Raw genomic sequence first — 16,816 nt, forward strand, 5'->3', positions numbered from 1 at the left:
GATGTCGATGAATTGCAAGTTACAAATGAAGTGAATGATGAGAATCAAAGAATCTGGATGGGAGAGGGGCGGCTAACACAGCCAGAGAAAAGGGAGACGCATCTGCGACCTGCCCTCGCTCATTTTGCTAAGCCTTTAGCTGATCTAGAGCTCGCTATAGTTCCTCAATCTGAGGCAGTGGAGCCATCTGGGGATTGCTTTCCCCCATGCGGGTTCAACCCTCGTGATTGCGATTGAGAAAAGTGCGAAGGTTGGGTTCCTCCTCGCCTCGGCTGGCAGTTCCGGCCGCTCTTGACACACGCTGGCTAGAGTCGTGCAATGATGATGAATGGTCTGGGGAACCTTCGCGGTGGTACGAATCGACCCGCGGACGATAGGAACTTCCCACGCAATGATGGTCAGAGTCATCATTTTGGCGATAATGGGAATCTCCCCGCCTTGCACTTTTGTGGGAGTGCTCCGCGATGTGGCATGGGACAGCTTGGGCCGCGACATGTCACAGAGTCTTTATGCCACTTGTTTTCTACCCGGGGTGCAGTCGATGTTCGCTAGTCCCTTGAAGCCTCTAGGCCCGCTGTTTGCCACTTGCTTTCCCTTCCTTTGACACGCTAAAATGCGCGCAGTATGAGCTATCGCCGTTTTTCGCGCTGTCATGTGACCTGCAAGCGTTTTTGGTAGTGGCACCGCCTAATTTGATTCGGATGGCGTGGTCCGATCCAAACGGTCTAACCTTTGGTTGATCGTTTGGAGAGTATTGTTGAACCTCTTCAGGTAGCTCATGACGGCTGGATCAAGCCGTGAGCTCGAAAAGATATCCCCCACGAGATTTTACAGGACTGGGGGCACTTCAGAATAAGTGTCCTCTTGCACCTAGGGGATCTCTTCCTCAACATGATTGGTTCGCTCAGGTTTGAATCGGCTAGCCATTTGCTGTTGTAGGACCGATTAGTCAGAGATTCTCCTGATGAAGGACAAATACTAAATCAGGCCCTCCTTCTAGCGCCAAACTGTTGATGCCCGATTTTGACACCAACTAAACGCACGTGGGAAATGCTAAGCTGATTCAAAAGACACACGTGTACGGGGGTATTGAATTGAGTAAAAGGTGAAGAACGGTATTTAAAGTGGTTTGGATGCTTAAATAAGTGAATCATATTTCCACTGATATTATATTAATATATTTGAGATCAGGTCGCGTTCAGCGAATTGACTTACAAGAGGTTACAAGAGAGAGAGAGAGAGAGAGAGATAGAGAGAGAGAGAGAGTATATATGCTATTCCATAGAGAAATTTGCTAATCTCACAAACGGGAAAGGAACCCTCTATTTATAGTAGAATGAATTGAGGTAAGGATTAATAAATCGAGGAGTGGGTCAGATTGCTATGCAAATCCTTCCTTGCATCTCGTTATTCACCTACTCAAGTGATTTACTCGATTCTTGTAGGGATCGAACACATGGATCACCACCAGCCTTTCACCAGCTTGGCGCACACCTACTGCATTGGCAAGAGTATGTCACTTGCTTCAGCGTATGATGTGGCTGCATCTGAATGGCTGCTGGACTTACCTAAGCTCTGACCACTTACGCTAACAGGGCTCTGCGTCAACCCTACTTTTCCAGGCATAACAAATATTGTCTTATAACTTTCTCATTTACCAAAGATTACGATTAACTCAATAGTGAAATAATTTAAGAGGTTTTCCCGAAGGTCGACACTATTCGTGTCAACAAACAATTTGAAATCCCTCGATTGTTTTAGTATATGTTCATTGAAAGATTTTATTAATATTTTCAGTATTTTTAAAAATAAAACTAAAATAAAGCTTTTTGAACCTTTTCTCTATATCAATTTTTTTTTTTTTTTAATTCTTTTCGTATATGATTATTGTGAGTAGTTGGCTGCCTCACAGCTTGTACAAAATTCGTCAAATATGTTATCAAATTAAGGAATGAAAATAGTAATAAAAAATAAATGCAAAAAATATTCTTCATGTTTTCTCAAATTTTTTAATTTAATAATAAGAAAAACAAGATTTTTTTATTTTCTAAAAATATTTATATTGTGTTATTATAGAACCTAACAACTTCCAATCAACCATGCCCAAAAAATAAAAGAACATTCATTTTTTATCTATTTTTTTAAACATGCTTCTTCATTTAAAACAAAGAAGCATTTTATTTATTTTTTATTATTATTCCTACAATTGAAACTCTATTTTCCCTATTTGAAATAGAATTAATTCATTTTTGGTAAAGTAAGGAAAATCGTGATTCACGAAACACATTACACATGATAATAATAAAAAAAATTTAAAAGCATGAGAGGCATATAAGATAAGTTATTTTAAAGAAAAAATAAGTAGTTTTCTTAGTCAAAAAGATTGACACAAAAAAGTTAGTGGGCATTAGCCAAAAAAGTATAAAAAGATAGATATTATTGTTGTTATAAGAACACAATCGAAGAAAAGTTGAAGCATATGAATTCGTTTTGTGAGGTCATTTTTATTAATAATGTCTATGTGAGATGTGACAAGTCGTGTTACGTTATATTTTTAAAAGAAAACGGATAAGTATTATGTAGAAAATAAGGAAAAGAAATGGTGTTTAATCATCACTTTATTTTGATGGAATAAAGTAATGCATTAATTGACCGGCGACTGACTTTCACCTACCCAAAGTTTGGCATAAAGACAGATTGATACCCAAGAGGTTTGAAAATGACAAACAAATACTTTCTGTCATATTCTGTTAGCAATTTCTATCTGCTAAAAGACAGTATAGTAATTTCATTCTCACCCCAAGCCCGTTTGCACAGCCATCTTGCATCATCGATCGATTTTTTGACCAGATTTAGCATTTTTCTGCGAAGTTCGGTGATAAACAGTGGCACTGGCCCTTGTTGGCGCGCGTTGGGAATAAAGATCGGTAGGTATTCTAGTCTTTTCACCATTTTTGTCTTTTAACATATGGAAATTTTTAACAGAACATGATAGAAAGTGGATGTTTGTCATTTCCAAATCTTTTGGGTACCATTTTGTCTTTACAACAAACTTTGGGTGTGTTTAAGTCGTTCCCCTTTAATTGACCTTTGAATTGTTTCCTTACCCCCTTTTTAATCAAGATAACATGAATTGACAATAAAAGACTAAAAAAGCAAGCGACAAATAAAATTGTGTTGAAAACAAAGGAATGCAGGGAAAAGAAAAACACTACAGAAAGATAAAAAAAAAAAAAAAAATGTGTAAAAATTGAAGGGTTTTGACAAATGTATAGTACTGCTTCAAAAATTCTATCTATAATATGAATAATTATTGGTTCAATAATGTTTTGATAATAAGTATCAATTCAGTTTCATGGTTTTGTAAAACAAGTTTGAGAATTTCTGGATTATCTGAAAAATAATAAAAGTTATAGCATAATTGAATACAAGATTGTTTTAAAGCAACTACCTCTAGGTAGTTTGACTGTTTATTTAGGACTCTTAGCTTTATTAATTAAGAGGTTCTGAGTTCGAATCTCCACGACTACTAATAAGGAATAACCATTAAAGGCTTACCTGACCGTTAACTTCAAGATCCTGAGAAACTAGTCGAGGCACGCACAAACTGGTTCGGACATCTTTGGATACCAAAAAAAAAAAAAATGATTGTTTCAAAGCCTAATTTTTATGAGAATATTTTTTGAAGAATAATTTATTTTTTTGGCTAAAATAAGAATATAAAAAAAAAATTATGAAGATTTAAAACTTGATAGAGAATCTCTCTTGAGGTTTCGAATAAAATAAAAATAAAAAAATCCAAACCTTTAAAAGTAAGAGATCATCGTTTCGTATTTATAATAAGCTCCTGTTAATGTAGTACAAAGTAAAGTACATTAATAAAAATATACATGTTTTGTGTAGTACAACTTTAGTATTTCTAAATTTAGAATTAATTAACCCAAAACCCTAATGGTAAAATCATTCGTAAAAACATGTCATGATTAACTATTAAGTTTTTTCTTTTTTTTTAAAAAAAAAAATACAATTTCCAATTTGAAAAAGTTTAAGTAAAAATTTGGTTCTATAGTGTTTACAGATAATAGTAGCCCATTTGTTAATATCAATAAATGACGTTCGCATACAGACGTTCATATAAGAGAAAATATATTTTGCATGTTATATATTAATAACATGTAAAATATATTTTTAAATTGTCTAAATCTCTAACGAAAAACATTATTATATAAATTATTCAACATTTCTTTTTATTAATAATACTAGATTTACAATCTAATCTTATAGTATTCTCTTACAATCCCCGACGTAACAGTTCGTAATTGGTTAGCTCGCTCTCATCTGCTTGCTATGAGTCATGTCTGCTCATTTGTCAATTGATTAATTACGAACTACTATGTTGGAGGTTGTGAGAGAAGGTTATAGACCTAGCATTACTCTTTTTTTATAGGGCAGTACTACACTTATAATTCAATCTCACAAACTCTCTCTCACAACCCTGACATGGTAGTTCGAAATTGGTTAGTTCATAATTGGATATGTGTTACAATGGGTTCTGTCTGCTTAATTGTTATCTGATTAATTACGAGCTATTACATCAAAATTTTAAGAAAAAGTTTGTAAGATTGGATTGCGAGCCAATTTTTATTATTTTTTATAATATAGAAAAAGAAAATCTGTCGTGTATCCAATGAAAGTTCCAACGTCCAACACGCCCACGAGAAGATATGTCTTGGTTTAAACGTTAAATTATTGTAAATTGGCTCCCACAGATTGACTTCTGTTCACGTCCTCATTTCTATATAAAGAACAATCAGTAAAGGCAAGTCTCACACAATCATAATTTTTTGTAGTTTACCAAGCTCCAGGAGTCTGAAATTCTTCGGCCAAATGGCTGGAGAAATTTTATTTTTCAAGGGCACAAAATCTCATCTTATTTTTCTTGCTTTCTGCCTGGTGGGCACATGTTTATTGGCAAAAGCTAAAGTTCATAATTTGACATGGGAGGTGAGCTATCAGTACAAGTCTCTTGACTGTTACAATAAACTTGCTATTGCCATCAATGGAGAGACTCCAGGGCCTACAATTTTTGCAACCGAAGGCGATACGATTATCGTCAATGTTAAGAATAATTTGTTGATGGAAAATCTTGCTATCCATTGGCATGGCATCAGACAGGTAGAATATTTCATCTATTTATGTGCTTTTCTTCTTATCTAAGTTACAGACATTGGATAATTTTTTAAATCTTCTATTTCCAAGTCATTAGTGGAATCTAATGTTACTTTTCCGTAAAGTTTTGTTCTTAAAAATGGAAATCAATGAAGAAAGGAAGTTAATTTTTGTGTTCATGCATGGCAGATTGGAACTCCTTGGAGTGATGGAACAGATGGAGTTTCACAGTGTGGAACAATGCCTGGTGACACCTTCGTTTACCAATTTGTTGTCGATATGGTTCGTCTTCAGAAGTATTTGTTAACTAATTTTCTGTTATCTGTCAACCGTTGACCTGTTAGACTTAAACACTAATGTTAGACGTTTACCTAATAGCTTTAAACTGTTGTAAACAGGCAGGAACGTATATGTACCATTCGCATTATGGAATGCAAAGAGAATCTGGGCTATATGGTTTGATTAAGGTAGCTCTTCCTTTTGGAACAATAGAGCCCTTTACATATTACAGTGAGCATGGAGTTGTCCTGAGTGATTGGTACCATTCAAGCTCTTATGAGCAAGCCACAGGCCTGACTTCCATACCCTATGTCTGGGTTGGGGAGCCTCAGGTAAATAAAAAAATTTTACACTTGATAATATACGAAGACTTTTTCCATAATCACTTTTGCTAACTTGTGCTTTGCATGTGTAACATCAATTTCAGTCATAATCGCTTTTGCTAATTTGTGTTTTACGTGTGTAACATCAATTTCAGTCACTTCTAATAAATGGAAGAGGAAAGTATGATTGCGCAAATCTTAGCGCCAGTGTTTGTAATGCAGCAAATCCTGAATGCGCTCCAGCTTCATTTACAGTAGTCCCTGGAAGAACATATAGATTCAGAATTGCTAGCTTAACTTCTTTATCAGCTCTTAGTTTCCAAATAGAGGTAATTAATTTTATTATTTTTACAATAAAACTAAAAGCAGTTAATGAATTGATAATCATTTGATCAATAATAGATGCTCTCAACAATTTTATTATTTTACAATACAGTAAAATGCAACACAACGTAAAGTTCTATCTTTTTTATGTTCAAAACACAAATCATTCTTCCATGCAGACGTTCTAATTTTAAAATCTAGATTACTTGACACCAAGAATGCATTAAGATGACAAAATTTTTTGAATTTCAGAAACTTGACTGATATTTTGTTTTTAATGTATTTTTCACATCAAGAAAATTGATTCAAATTTAAAAGAAGCCAGTGCATCCACATCTAAGGTTTTCATTTAAACCAAAACGTAGACTAAGTCCCTGATGATTTGATATAAACTTTTGCAGAGAGCAGACACTAAAGCACCCTTTTAAGGATTACTAAAGCTGAAAAGTTTTTTTCCAGGGCCACAACATGACTGTGGTTGAAGCTGATGGCAACTACGTGGAGCCATTTGCCACAGAAAACCTGTACATTTACTCAGGAGAAACATACTCAGTTTTAGTCACAGCCAATCAAAGTTCCTCCAGCAATTACTGGATCACGACAAACGTAGTCGGCAGAGAGCCCTCCACACCAATCGGCCAAGCCATCCTTAACTACTATCCGAACCACAACCACAAACCCCCCACCACAACTCCACCTCCAGGGCCTCTCTGGAACGACACAGACGCCCGGAAAAAACAAAGCGTGGCCATCAAGGCCCGCCAGGGCTACGTCCAAACCCCACCCCATCCTGAGAAAGTCATCGTTCTCCTGAACACTCAAAACAAGGTCGATGGCTACACCAAATGGGCCATCAACAATGTGTCACACACTCTCCCGGAAACCCCCTACCTCATCGCCGTGAAAAAAAACTGGCTCGATGTGTTCGATCAGATGCCGGTGCCTGAGGGCTACGACTACGAAAACTATGACATTTACAGTGTCCAGAGCAACACCAATGCTACAACAAGCTCATCCATTTACAGGCTGGTGTTCAATTCAACTGTGGATGTAATTTTACAGAATGCGAACACGATGACTGCGAACAACAGCGAGACGCATCCCTGGCATTTACACGGGCATGATTTCTGGGTGCTGGGGTTCGGAGATGGTCAATATGACATGGAAAATGATGATGCAAACTACAATTTGGAGAACCCGATAATGAAGAACACGGTGCCATTGCATCCGTACGGGTGGACGGCGTTGAGATTCCAGGCGAATAATCCTGGAATCTGGCTGTTTCTTTGCCACATTGAGGCGCATTACTTGCTGGGAATGTTGGTGATGTTTGAATCAGGATCCTGGATGGTCTCGGAGCCGCCTCAGGCGAACATGGGGTGTGGGAAAACCAAGAGCTTGATGAATCCATAGGTTAAAAAAATTTAATAAGTTTTATGTAATACATGATTTCAGAAGGAAAATGAAGTGGGCTTTGCTTCTGAATTAATTAATGTTTTGGTGGTTACATACACAATAATGTTGAGAAATTTTAATAATGAAAGGTGTAAAGGCAGGATTAATTGGTTGCTTATATGATTAAGTGGGATGGCTTTATTTTTTTTATTTTTTTATTTTTTATTTTTTTTAAATTAAGGACTAACATATATACCTTGCCATTTGTTAAGATTTATAAAAGTGACCATTTTTAAATTTCTAAACTCTGGAAAAGAAAAACCTAGAACTCCCTAAGACTTGTAGTGAATGAAAATCAATCAAATTTAAACAATTGAATTATTATTAGAAACTTCCTCAACAGAAGGGTTTCTAAAAAAAATTTTAAAGAGATTCTTATCAAAATCTAAGATAATGTCCTAATATCTCTTTGAGAATTTCTTAGAAAGTCATTAAAAAAAATTTAGAAATCTTATTATTATTATTTTTTTAATCAAACTGACATGTAATATTAATGAAAGTTTTAAAGGAGTTACTAAGTGATTAAAACTTATGCGGAATTAGTTGTTTGTTCATATTGTGCACAATAGTTATTCAAAGCATAAATAAAACATCCATCAAAACAAGAAAAGAACACACTCATTTTTACATAGTTCAGCAACATGCCTACTTCTATAGGACCAAGTCTAGAAGAAGCAAATCCACTATGTAAACTTATGAGTTCAAATACAAAGCAAGATAACCAAAGTTGCAAAAACACTCCCTGTTTTCTGCACGATAACTCTATCTTCTTTGTTGAACTTCAAGCCACCATAGCAAGCTTCACATATGAGACCACCAGGTCGCACTTGAGCTCCTCTCAAGTTTCAACAACAAATGATCAACTTTGGAGCAGCAGCTTGCACACGTCCAAGCATCAACATGGAATCAAGTTCCAAAATCATCACACAATAACAAGTGAAGAGGGTAATTTTAAGCCTACCAAAGCATATGAGAAACCATAGACAAATACAAAAACCTCAGAGGATATTCAGTAATGAATCAGAGGCAATTAGGTTTCTTGAGGAAGACACCAAAAAAGTATGAATATATAGAGAACAAGGTGACTAGGGTTGGAGAACAAAAAAGTTAAAGTAAAACTTTTGTGTTTTTCTTTTTGCACATGAAATTTGGGACCACAAACAAAAGTAATATTTCTTTTCACACAACGAATAGAAAGTGAACAAGTGGAAAGGCATAAAACAGAATATCAACAAGGAATAATATTGTCTAAAAAGAAAAACAGATGCGTGATATATGATTGAGAAAAAATATATGTCAGATGCATTGTGAGCACATAGACTCTAAAGTGCTCAAACTTGAAAAGGCGATCACCTTTAGAGAGTGTGCCCATATTGGTAGAAAAGAAAAGATAATGGAGGACTCAAAACAAAATTATAAGATGACAAAAACACTAACAATTAAGTTTCTCAATAAATGGAAAGATCACATTCATATGTTAGCTTGATAATGTTATTGTATTTGTAACATAGTTGTTGTGTCTGGTTTTTCCGCCAAGCTCGGGCCAATGCGAGGATATAGCTCGGCCCAGAATGACCTCGGCGACTATGATTGATCCACCCAGTATAAGCTCGTCGAGCCGTCTAGTTACGAACAATCTCAAGAATTAATCAATCAATCCCCAGATTACCTTAGATCCCGGATATCGCGGGAATGACTGGATCAACCGTTATCTTTGCGCGATCATAGCGCTCAATCTCAAGGATATCGGAATTGTGATCCAAATCATTTGTAATCCCCTTAATTTCGCTCTTTCCTTTATGTCAATCTTGTATATAAATCCCCTAAAACAATGAGGAGGGGGATACGAATTCTGGATTACAACTATATTGTAAGCTCTCATAGCATATACACAAAACACAGTGGATGTAGGCAGTTAACTCCGCCGAACCACTTTAAAAGTTATTGTTAGGGCCAAAAATCGTCTTGAGCTTGATGAGGCCCGATAACGAAATAAACATGTTACGACCCAAGGCCTTAACCCAGTCCCGATTGGGCCTACGATTAAAATCACCTTGTGAACTACCCACTCTATTAGTTGGGCTATTTTATAAGTTAAGCTAAACTGGGTTTCAGCCTATTAGCATGCAACAGTCCATAAATAGGAAATCAAAATCCCATTCTATTTCCTCTTCTACTAAGATTCCAAATCTTACTTAAACTATTAAACTTAATCTGATAAGGCCAAGTAATCATATCTCTTTCTTGATATGGATTATCTCCCAAAAAAGAGGACTCAATCTCCTACTAGGATTCTAGCCCCTTGGGTTCACTATAAAAACAGATGCTTGCCCTCTCATTAGGCATGCAATCTCCCATAGTCAATCTACTATACTCAAAACCATATATTTGCTCCTAAAGTTCTTGCTCTGAAGAACCCGACGCCTCCGCCGTAGTCCTAGTTTCCGATAAGACTCTTGGTAATTCTTCATCTCCTTAATTCTTATCAAATAATCTCTTTCAGCCTTGCTGACTTGAGCGTCGAAGTGCCTACGGCAAACACCACCCCGGTGTTTTCCGAAAGCTTCACGCTTGCCCTTTCATGTGTGAAGGTCTAACGGATTGTTAGTGGCCTCAATCTCATGGGATTAGACTCTATTTTCATGACGGTAGATTTTTTGCATCTACAGTTATCTTTGTCGTTTACTTTCTAGCATTATCATTCACTCATCTCTAATTACCCGTAATCACGCCCACATCAGTTCCGTTTCCGACAAGGTTGATCGGATCTCGCTGGTTGATGCAGATTTCTGTATCAACAATAGTAAATCCCCATATTTATTGATAAGAGGATTAACAAGTTTTTAATTTGTGAGTAAGATTGGGGTGTCAAGCCAATGTTTGTCTAAGGAGGTGTTTGTCTAAGCTTATAAGCTAGTCAAACTTGCTTATAAGCTCTAAAATTAAGCTGACCTGTTTGTTTATAATTTTTTTGAGCTTATAAGCTAAAAAAAATAAGTTGGGAGGGAGGTACTTTTTTTTTTTGGCTTATAAGCACTTTGCTTATAAGCTAGTTTGACCAAGTATATTACCACATTATCCTTATTTAATTTTAAAATTCCATAGTGTGCCCTTATTTAATGTAATACCTTTTTTAGTAATTTTATAATAAAGTGTACTTATAAGCCATATTTTACCAAACACGTCAATTACTTATCAGTCACTTATAAGTACTTTAACCAAACACGTAATTGCTTAAAATTTTAAATGCTTATAAGTTAATTTTAGCTTATAAGCAATTGTTGCTTATAAGCTAATTTTCATAAGCTCAGACAAACACCCCCTAAGCTTATGAAAATTAGCTTATAAGCAACAATTGCTTATAAGCTAAAATTAGCTTATAAGCATTTGAAATTTTAAGCAATTACGTGTTTGGTTAAAATACTTATAAGTGACTGATAAGTAGTTGACATATTGGTAAAATGTGGCTTATAAGTATATTTTATTATAAAATGACTAAAAAAGGCACTACATTAAATAAGGGTATACTATGGAATTTTAAAATTAAACAAGGAGAATGTGGTAATATACTTGGTCAAACTAACTTATAAGCAGAGTGCTTATAAGCAAAAAAAAAAAAAACTACCTCCCCCCTAACTTTTTTTTTTTTTTTGCTTATAAGCTCAACTTATAAACTCAAAAAAGTTATAAACAAACAGGTCAGCTTAATTTTATAGCTTATAAGCTAGTATGACCAGCTTATAAGCTTAGACAAACACCCCCTAAATCATCAAACTACCATCAATTTTGTCACTGATTAGCAAGATTAGCTAGTGGATATTAATCTGACAACATTATCATACCAACTACACAATGAATCTCTAAATCTATTCATAAAGAGAATTAAAAAGTGTTTTATTTATAAGTAAAATTGTGGTATTAAATAACAATATCGAATGAACATCGACCAATCAAGTATGAATAATCTTAATTATTGTCGGGTTTTTACTATGTGTACTTAACCGAATAAAAGTTGAACCATATGAATTAGTTTTGTAAGTCATTTTAATTAATAATGTATATGTAAGTAAGATGTGACAAATTGTGTTACATGATATTTCTTTAAGAAAACGGGTAAGTCTAATTATGTAGAAAATAAAGAATAGAACTGGTGTCTAACCATCACTTTATTTTTGATGGAAAAAATAGATAAAGAGTAGGAAATAATGCATTAATTGACCTTTGAATTATTTTTTACCCTTTTTTTTTTAATCGAGATGACATGAATTGACAATAAAAGATTAAAAAAACATGCGACAAATTAAATTGTATTGAAAACGAAGGAATGCAGGGGAAAAAGAAAAAAAAGAACGCTACAAAAAATAAAAAAAAATAAAAATTGTAAAAATTGAAGGGTTTTGACAAATGTACCGTATTGCTTTAAGACTTCTATTTATAATACGAGTAATTATCGATTCAACAATGTTTTGATAATAAGTAACAATTCAACTTTGAACTTGGTTTTGTAAAACATGTTTGAGAATTTTTGAATTATCTAAAGAATAATAATGTTACAGCATAACTGAACAGAAGATTGTTCTAAAAGCCTCATGAAGAATCTCTCTTGATATTTCAAAATAATAAATAAAAAATAAAACCTTTTAAAATCTCATAATGAAATATCAGAAACTTTCCTAGTTAGCTAAACATACTTAATGAAAAAAAATTACCTAATTAACCATCCTTAACTTGAACTTATGAATCAGCTAGCAAAGTAAGAACTTATTCAAATCAAGCTGTGGGAAAGATTTGCCATGCTTGTGATTAAGAGATCATTGTTTCGTATTTATAATAAGTTTTTGTAAATATAATTCAAGTTAAAATACATGAATAAAAATACATATATGTTTTATGTAGTACAAGTTTAGTATTTCTAAATTTAGAATAAATTAATCCAAATGGTAAATAATTTGAAAAAACATGATAGTACAGTAAAACCTCTCTATAGTTATAATGGTGGGACTAACTAATTTTATTACTATGAGGAGGTTATAACTTAATAGAAGTGTAGTTAAAAAAATTTCTTATTTCATAATTCATGTTTTAGTAGTACAACATTAGGATTTCAATTCATGTTTTAATAATATTATGGTTTCAATTCAGCGTTTCAATTGTCTGCTTTTGAAACGAATAGAAAATCGTGTTTTGAAACCAACAAAGATAATTGTCCTTGATGGAATTGTAAAGGCAGTTGCTGCATGACAACTGATGTGAAGCCACAGAGAATTGTCAATTGTTTTAAGCATTACAAAATTAGGACTCCTGATGTCGATGAATTGCAAGTTACAAATGAAGTGAATAATGAGAATCAAAGAATCTGGATGGGAGAGGGGCGGCTAAGACAGCCGGAGAAAAGGGAGACGCCTCTGCGACCTCCCCTCGCTCATTTTACTGAGCCTTTAGCTGATCTAGAGCTTGATGTAGCTCCTCAATCTGAGGCAGCGGAGCCATCTGGGGATTGCTTTCCCCTATGCGAGTTCAACCCTCACGATTGCGGTTTAGAAAAGTCCAAAGGTCAGATTCCTCCTCGCCTCGGCCGGCAGTTCCGGCCACTCTTGACACACACTGGCTAGAGTCGTGCGATGATGATGAATGGTCTTGGGAACCTTCCCGACCTTCGCGGTGGTACGAACCGACCCACGGACAATAGGAACTTCCCACGCGATGACGGTCGGAGTCGTCATTTTGGCGATAGTGGGAATCTCCCCGCCTTGCACTTTTGTAGGAGTGCTCGTGCAATGTGGCATGGGACAGCTTGGGCCGCGACATGTCATCGAGCCTTTACGCCATAGGTTTTCTACCCAGGGTGCGGTCAGTGTTCGCTAGTCCTTTGGAGCCTCTAGGTCCGCTGTTCGCCACCTGCTTTCCCTTCCTTTGACACTCTGAAGTGCGCGCGGCACGAGCTATCATTGTTTTCCATGCTTTCATGTGACCTGCAGCCGTTTTTGGTGGTGGCACCACCTCATTTGATTCGGGTGGCGCGACCCGATCCAAACAGCCTAGCCTTTGGTTTACCGTTTGGAAAGTATCGTTGAACCTTTCCAGGTAGCTTATGACGGTTGGATCAAGCCGTGAGCTCGAAGGGATATCCCCCACGAGATTTTGCAGGACTGGGGGCACTTTAGAAGAATGATAGAATGAAGGACAAAAGTGGAAATTAACAAAATGAGAAAAGCTTATTGTAAAAACGATGTCGTTTACTCTTGTCATGCAATGTTTGCTTATAAGTACATCACGTGTATCTTGTATAGTTAGTTAGAAAAAGAATCATTTTAGTTTTTCTTATTAATTTTCTTGAGCTTGTAGAAGAAGATTCTTCTTCATCCTTTCAATTGTTCTCTCTAGTTGTGACATGGTATCAGAGCCACTGACTTGCGTCAATGGCGATTCCTCCTAAAACTTCCGATGAACTCAAAAATTCAAACGAATTGTTGAATCAGTCAACAAATCGAACAACGTCAGCTCTAGCTACCAGTTTACAAGTCATCAATCCCAAACTCACTCAAAGCAATTATCGTTTTTGGAGTTCTCAGGTGATATCCACTATTGGGTCACACAAACTTGAGGATCATCTCCTCAGTAAGATTTCACGTCCCTCACCTCTTATCATTACTGATTCTGAAATTACTCAAGACCTAGGTCAAATTAGTGGAGAGGTTAAATCTAGTAATGTTTCATTGAATGAACAGTTGAATCCTGCCTATATAATATGGAAAAGAATTGATAAGTTTCTTGTAAGCTGGCTCTTGGCGTCAATTTCAGAGAGCATGTTTGGATATGTGTCAAAATGTAGAAACTCTACTGAAATATGGTTTGCTTTAGAGAATGAATTCATTACTGACTCAAAGTTTATAGCGTTACATTTCAAGAATCTTCTTCAAACCACACAAAAAGGAAATCTAAGTGTAGGTGATTATGTTAAAAAAATGAAAGAGATTGCTGAGAGTTTATCTGCTAGTGGACTGGTGATTGCTGATGAGGATCTATTACAGTATGTTCTAGATGGACTAGGACCTGAATTTGATGCAGTTGTAGTGAATTTAACATCACGTATTGAGTCAAAATTTAATTCTGTCACACTGTAAGAGGCCCAATTTCTACTGCAAAAATATGAAATAAGATTTGAAAAGTTCAATTCAATAGATCTGTATAACTGTTCAGCACATACAACCTCTACTGGTACTTTAAATAACTCACATGGTTCCACTAGTGATATAAATCGTGTTTCCAGAGTTGAGTTAGAAGGTCCTCAAATTGATAAAGTGTTTGGTCCACTGTATCCTGCTTCACCTACTCTAATGTCACCAGGAAATCCTCATTATCGTCAATATCTTGTCTTAGCTGCACCTCAACAGATTGGACAGCAGTTTGGTCAGAATTATGGTCAAGCCCTATATCATAACAAGCCACCTGCCTTTGGAGGAATGTCACATGGCAGGGGCAGAGGTCGAAATACTGGGAGAGGAAAATTGATTTGTTAGCTATGTAATAAAATAAGACATTCTGCTGGTCAGTGCTATCACAGATATAACTCTGCCTATAATGGCATGGTTCAATCCTCCATAGCTAACACATCACAACAACAGTCCTACTATGACAGTTCATATCTTCCACAACCCAATAGCCACTTCCACCATAATAATTCTCAGTATAATAGCACTGGACATCATACACCTAATGCTCTGCAGTATAGTGGATCTAAAGGACTATCTCATTCTCAGTAGTAGTCTCATACTGCTCACTTTGGAACTCCATCGGGCGGACAGATTCAATTATAGTGTTGGATATCTGGCGATAATGCTACTGTTAATGGTTTTGGTGTTCCTAGTCAACAAGTGCCTAGTCAAAGCCAAGCTCATTTTGTAAATGCTGGTTCTGGTCCTCATTTAAACTAAGCACCTGATTCACTTTATCACTCTTCAACACCTCTAGGATTGTCCTCTCCACAACCACAGCAGTTTGCTCTTGCCACTTCACTTACACCTACTGATCCCATATGGTATATGGACTCGGGGGCTACTGATCATGTTACATCATACCTCAATCAACTGAATGTTAGCCGAAACTATTTTGGAAAGGATCAACTTCAAGTAGGCAGTGGTGAGTATCTCCATATTTCTCATACTGGTTATTCTACTATTCCAAGTGTTTACACCTTAAAAACATCCTATGTGTGCCTAAGATAACAAAAAACTTACTTAGCATCTCTAAATTCACTAAAGACAACAATGTTATTGTTGAATTTGACTCTAACTGTTGTGTTGTTAAGGACAAGTACACATGAGCAATTTTACTGCAAGGGGATCTTAAAGGTGGTTTGTACCAGCTGAATCCCTCATCTTCTCAGTCCTCACTTGTTCCTTATTTGACTACACCATCCTCTAATGTAGTTTTTGTCAATGCTTCTGCTCCTGCTTCATAAGGTCTTCCATATGAGTCAATAAATTGTAGAAACTCCTCTGTTTTAGCTGAGTCTAGCACCTCTTTTGTTTCAGCTGAACCTAGTCATTATGGTGCTTCTTTTGTGTCAGTTGAGTCTGATGTTCAGGGGCAATGTGCTTCTAATAAAATCTGTAATAATATTGTTAGTTTCATTAAGTCTGAGTCTGATAATATTAATCAGTCTATGTCAAGAAACAAAACTGATGATGTAGTCCATAATCCTAATACTAATCAATGTAGCTTCTTTTTTAATAATAAAACTTCTTGTTTTGATAATTGTATTGCTCAACCACATACTTCTGCTAATGAGGGTTCTGATTCTGCTAATATGTGTTCTGATTTTGCCAACATTAATGCTTGCACATTTACTGCTGAAAATGATACTGCTCATGCACATGTCATTACTCCACATTGTTTGACAGCAAGTGTTAATACTAATAGTTACTTACTTTAGCATAAAAGATTGGGCCATCCTCACTCACAAGTTCAACATCATATTCTCACTAATTTGCATATTAAGTTTCCTTCAAAGATGAACACTTCAGCTAGTTCTCCTGATACTTTTTGTGATGCTTACAACTTAGGAAAGTTACACCACACTACTTTTCCAGTTTCACATTCTCATGCCTCAGCATCCTTAGAGTTAGTGCATAGTGATGTTTGGGGTCCTACCCCCTTCACATCTATTGAAGGCTTTAAATACTATGTTCAATTTCTAGATGACTATAACAGGTTTACATGGTTGTTTCCTCTTAAAACCAAAGCTGAAGTTAGGTTAGTTTTTA

The 16,816-nt window shown here is 35.8% G+C and overlaps 1 protein-coding gene across 1 annotated transcript; it reads left to right on the forward strand.

Moving 5' to 3' along the window:
* Window positions 1–4,845: 4,845 nt before the first annotated feature.
* On the forward strand, window positions 4,846–7,668 carry LOC116144821 (L-ascorbate oxidase-like). Its single transcript, XM_031430249.1, has 5 exons — window positions 4,846–5,175; window positions 5,359–5,451; window positions 5,568–5,780; window positions 5,927–6,100; window positions 6,555–7,668. Exons 1-5 carry the CDS (start codon window positions 4,888–4,890, stop codon window positions 7,506–7,508), a joined length of 1,722 nt encoding a protein of 573 aa, XP_031286109.1. The 5' UTR covers window positions 4,846–4,887; the 3' UTR covers window positions 7,509–7,668.
* Window positions 7,669–16,816: the final 9,148 nt, after the last annotated feature.

The sequence above is a fragment of the Pistacia vera genome, unplaced genomic scaffold, assembly GCF_008641045.1.
Source record: "Pistacia vera cultivar Batoury unplaced genomic scaffold, PisVer_v2 Contig457, whole genome shotgun sequence".
In the NCBI taxonomy this organism is placed as follows: domain Eukaryota; kingdom Viridiplantae; phylum Streptophyta; class Magnoliopsida; order Sapindales; family Anacardiaceae; genus Pistacia; species Pistacia vera.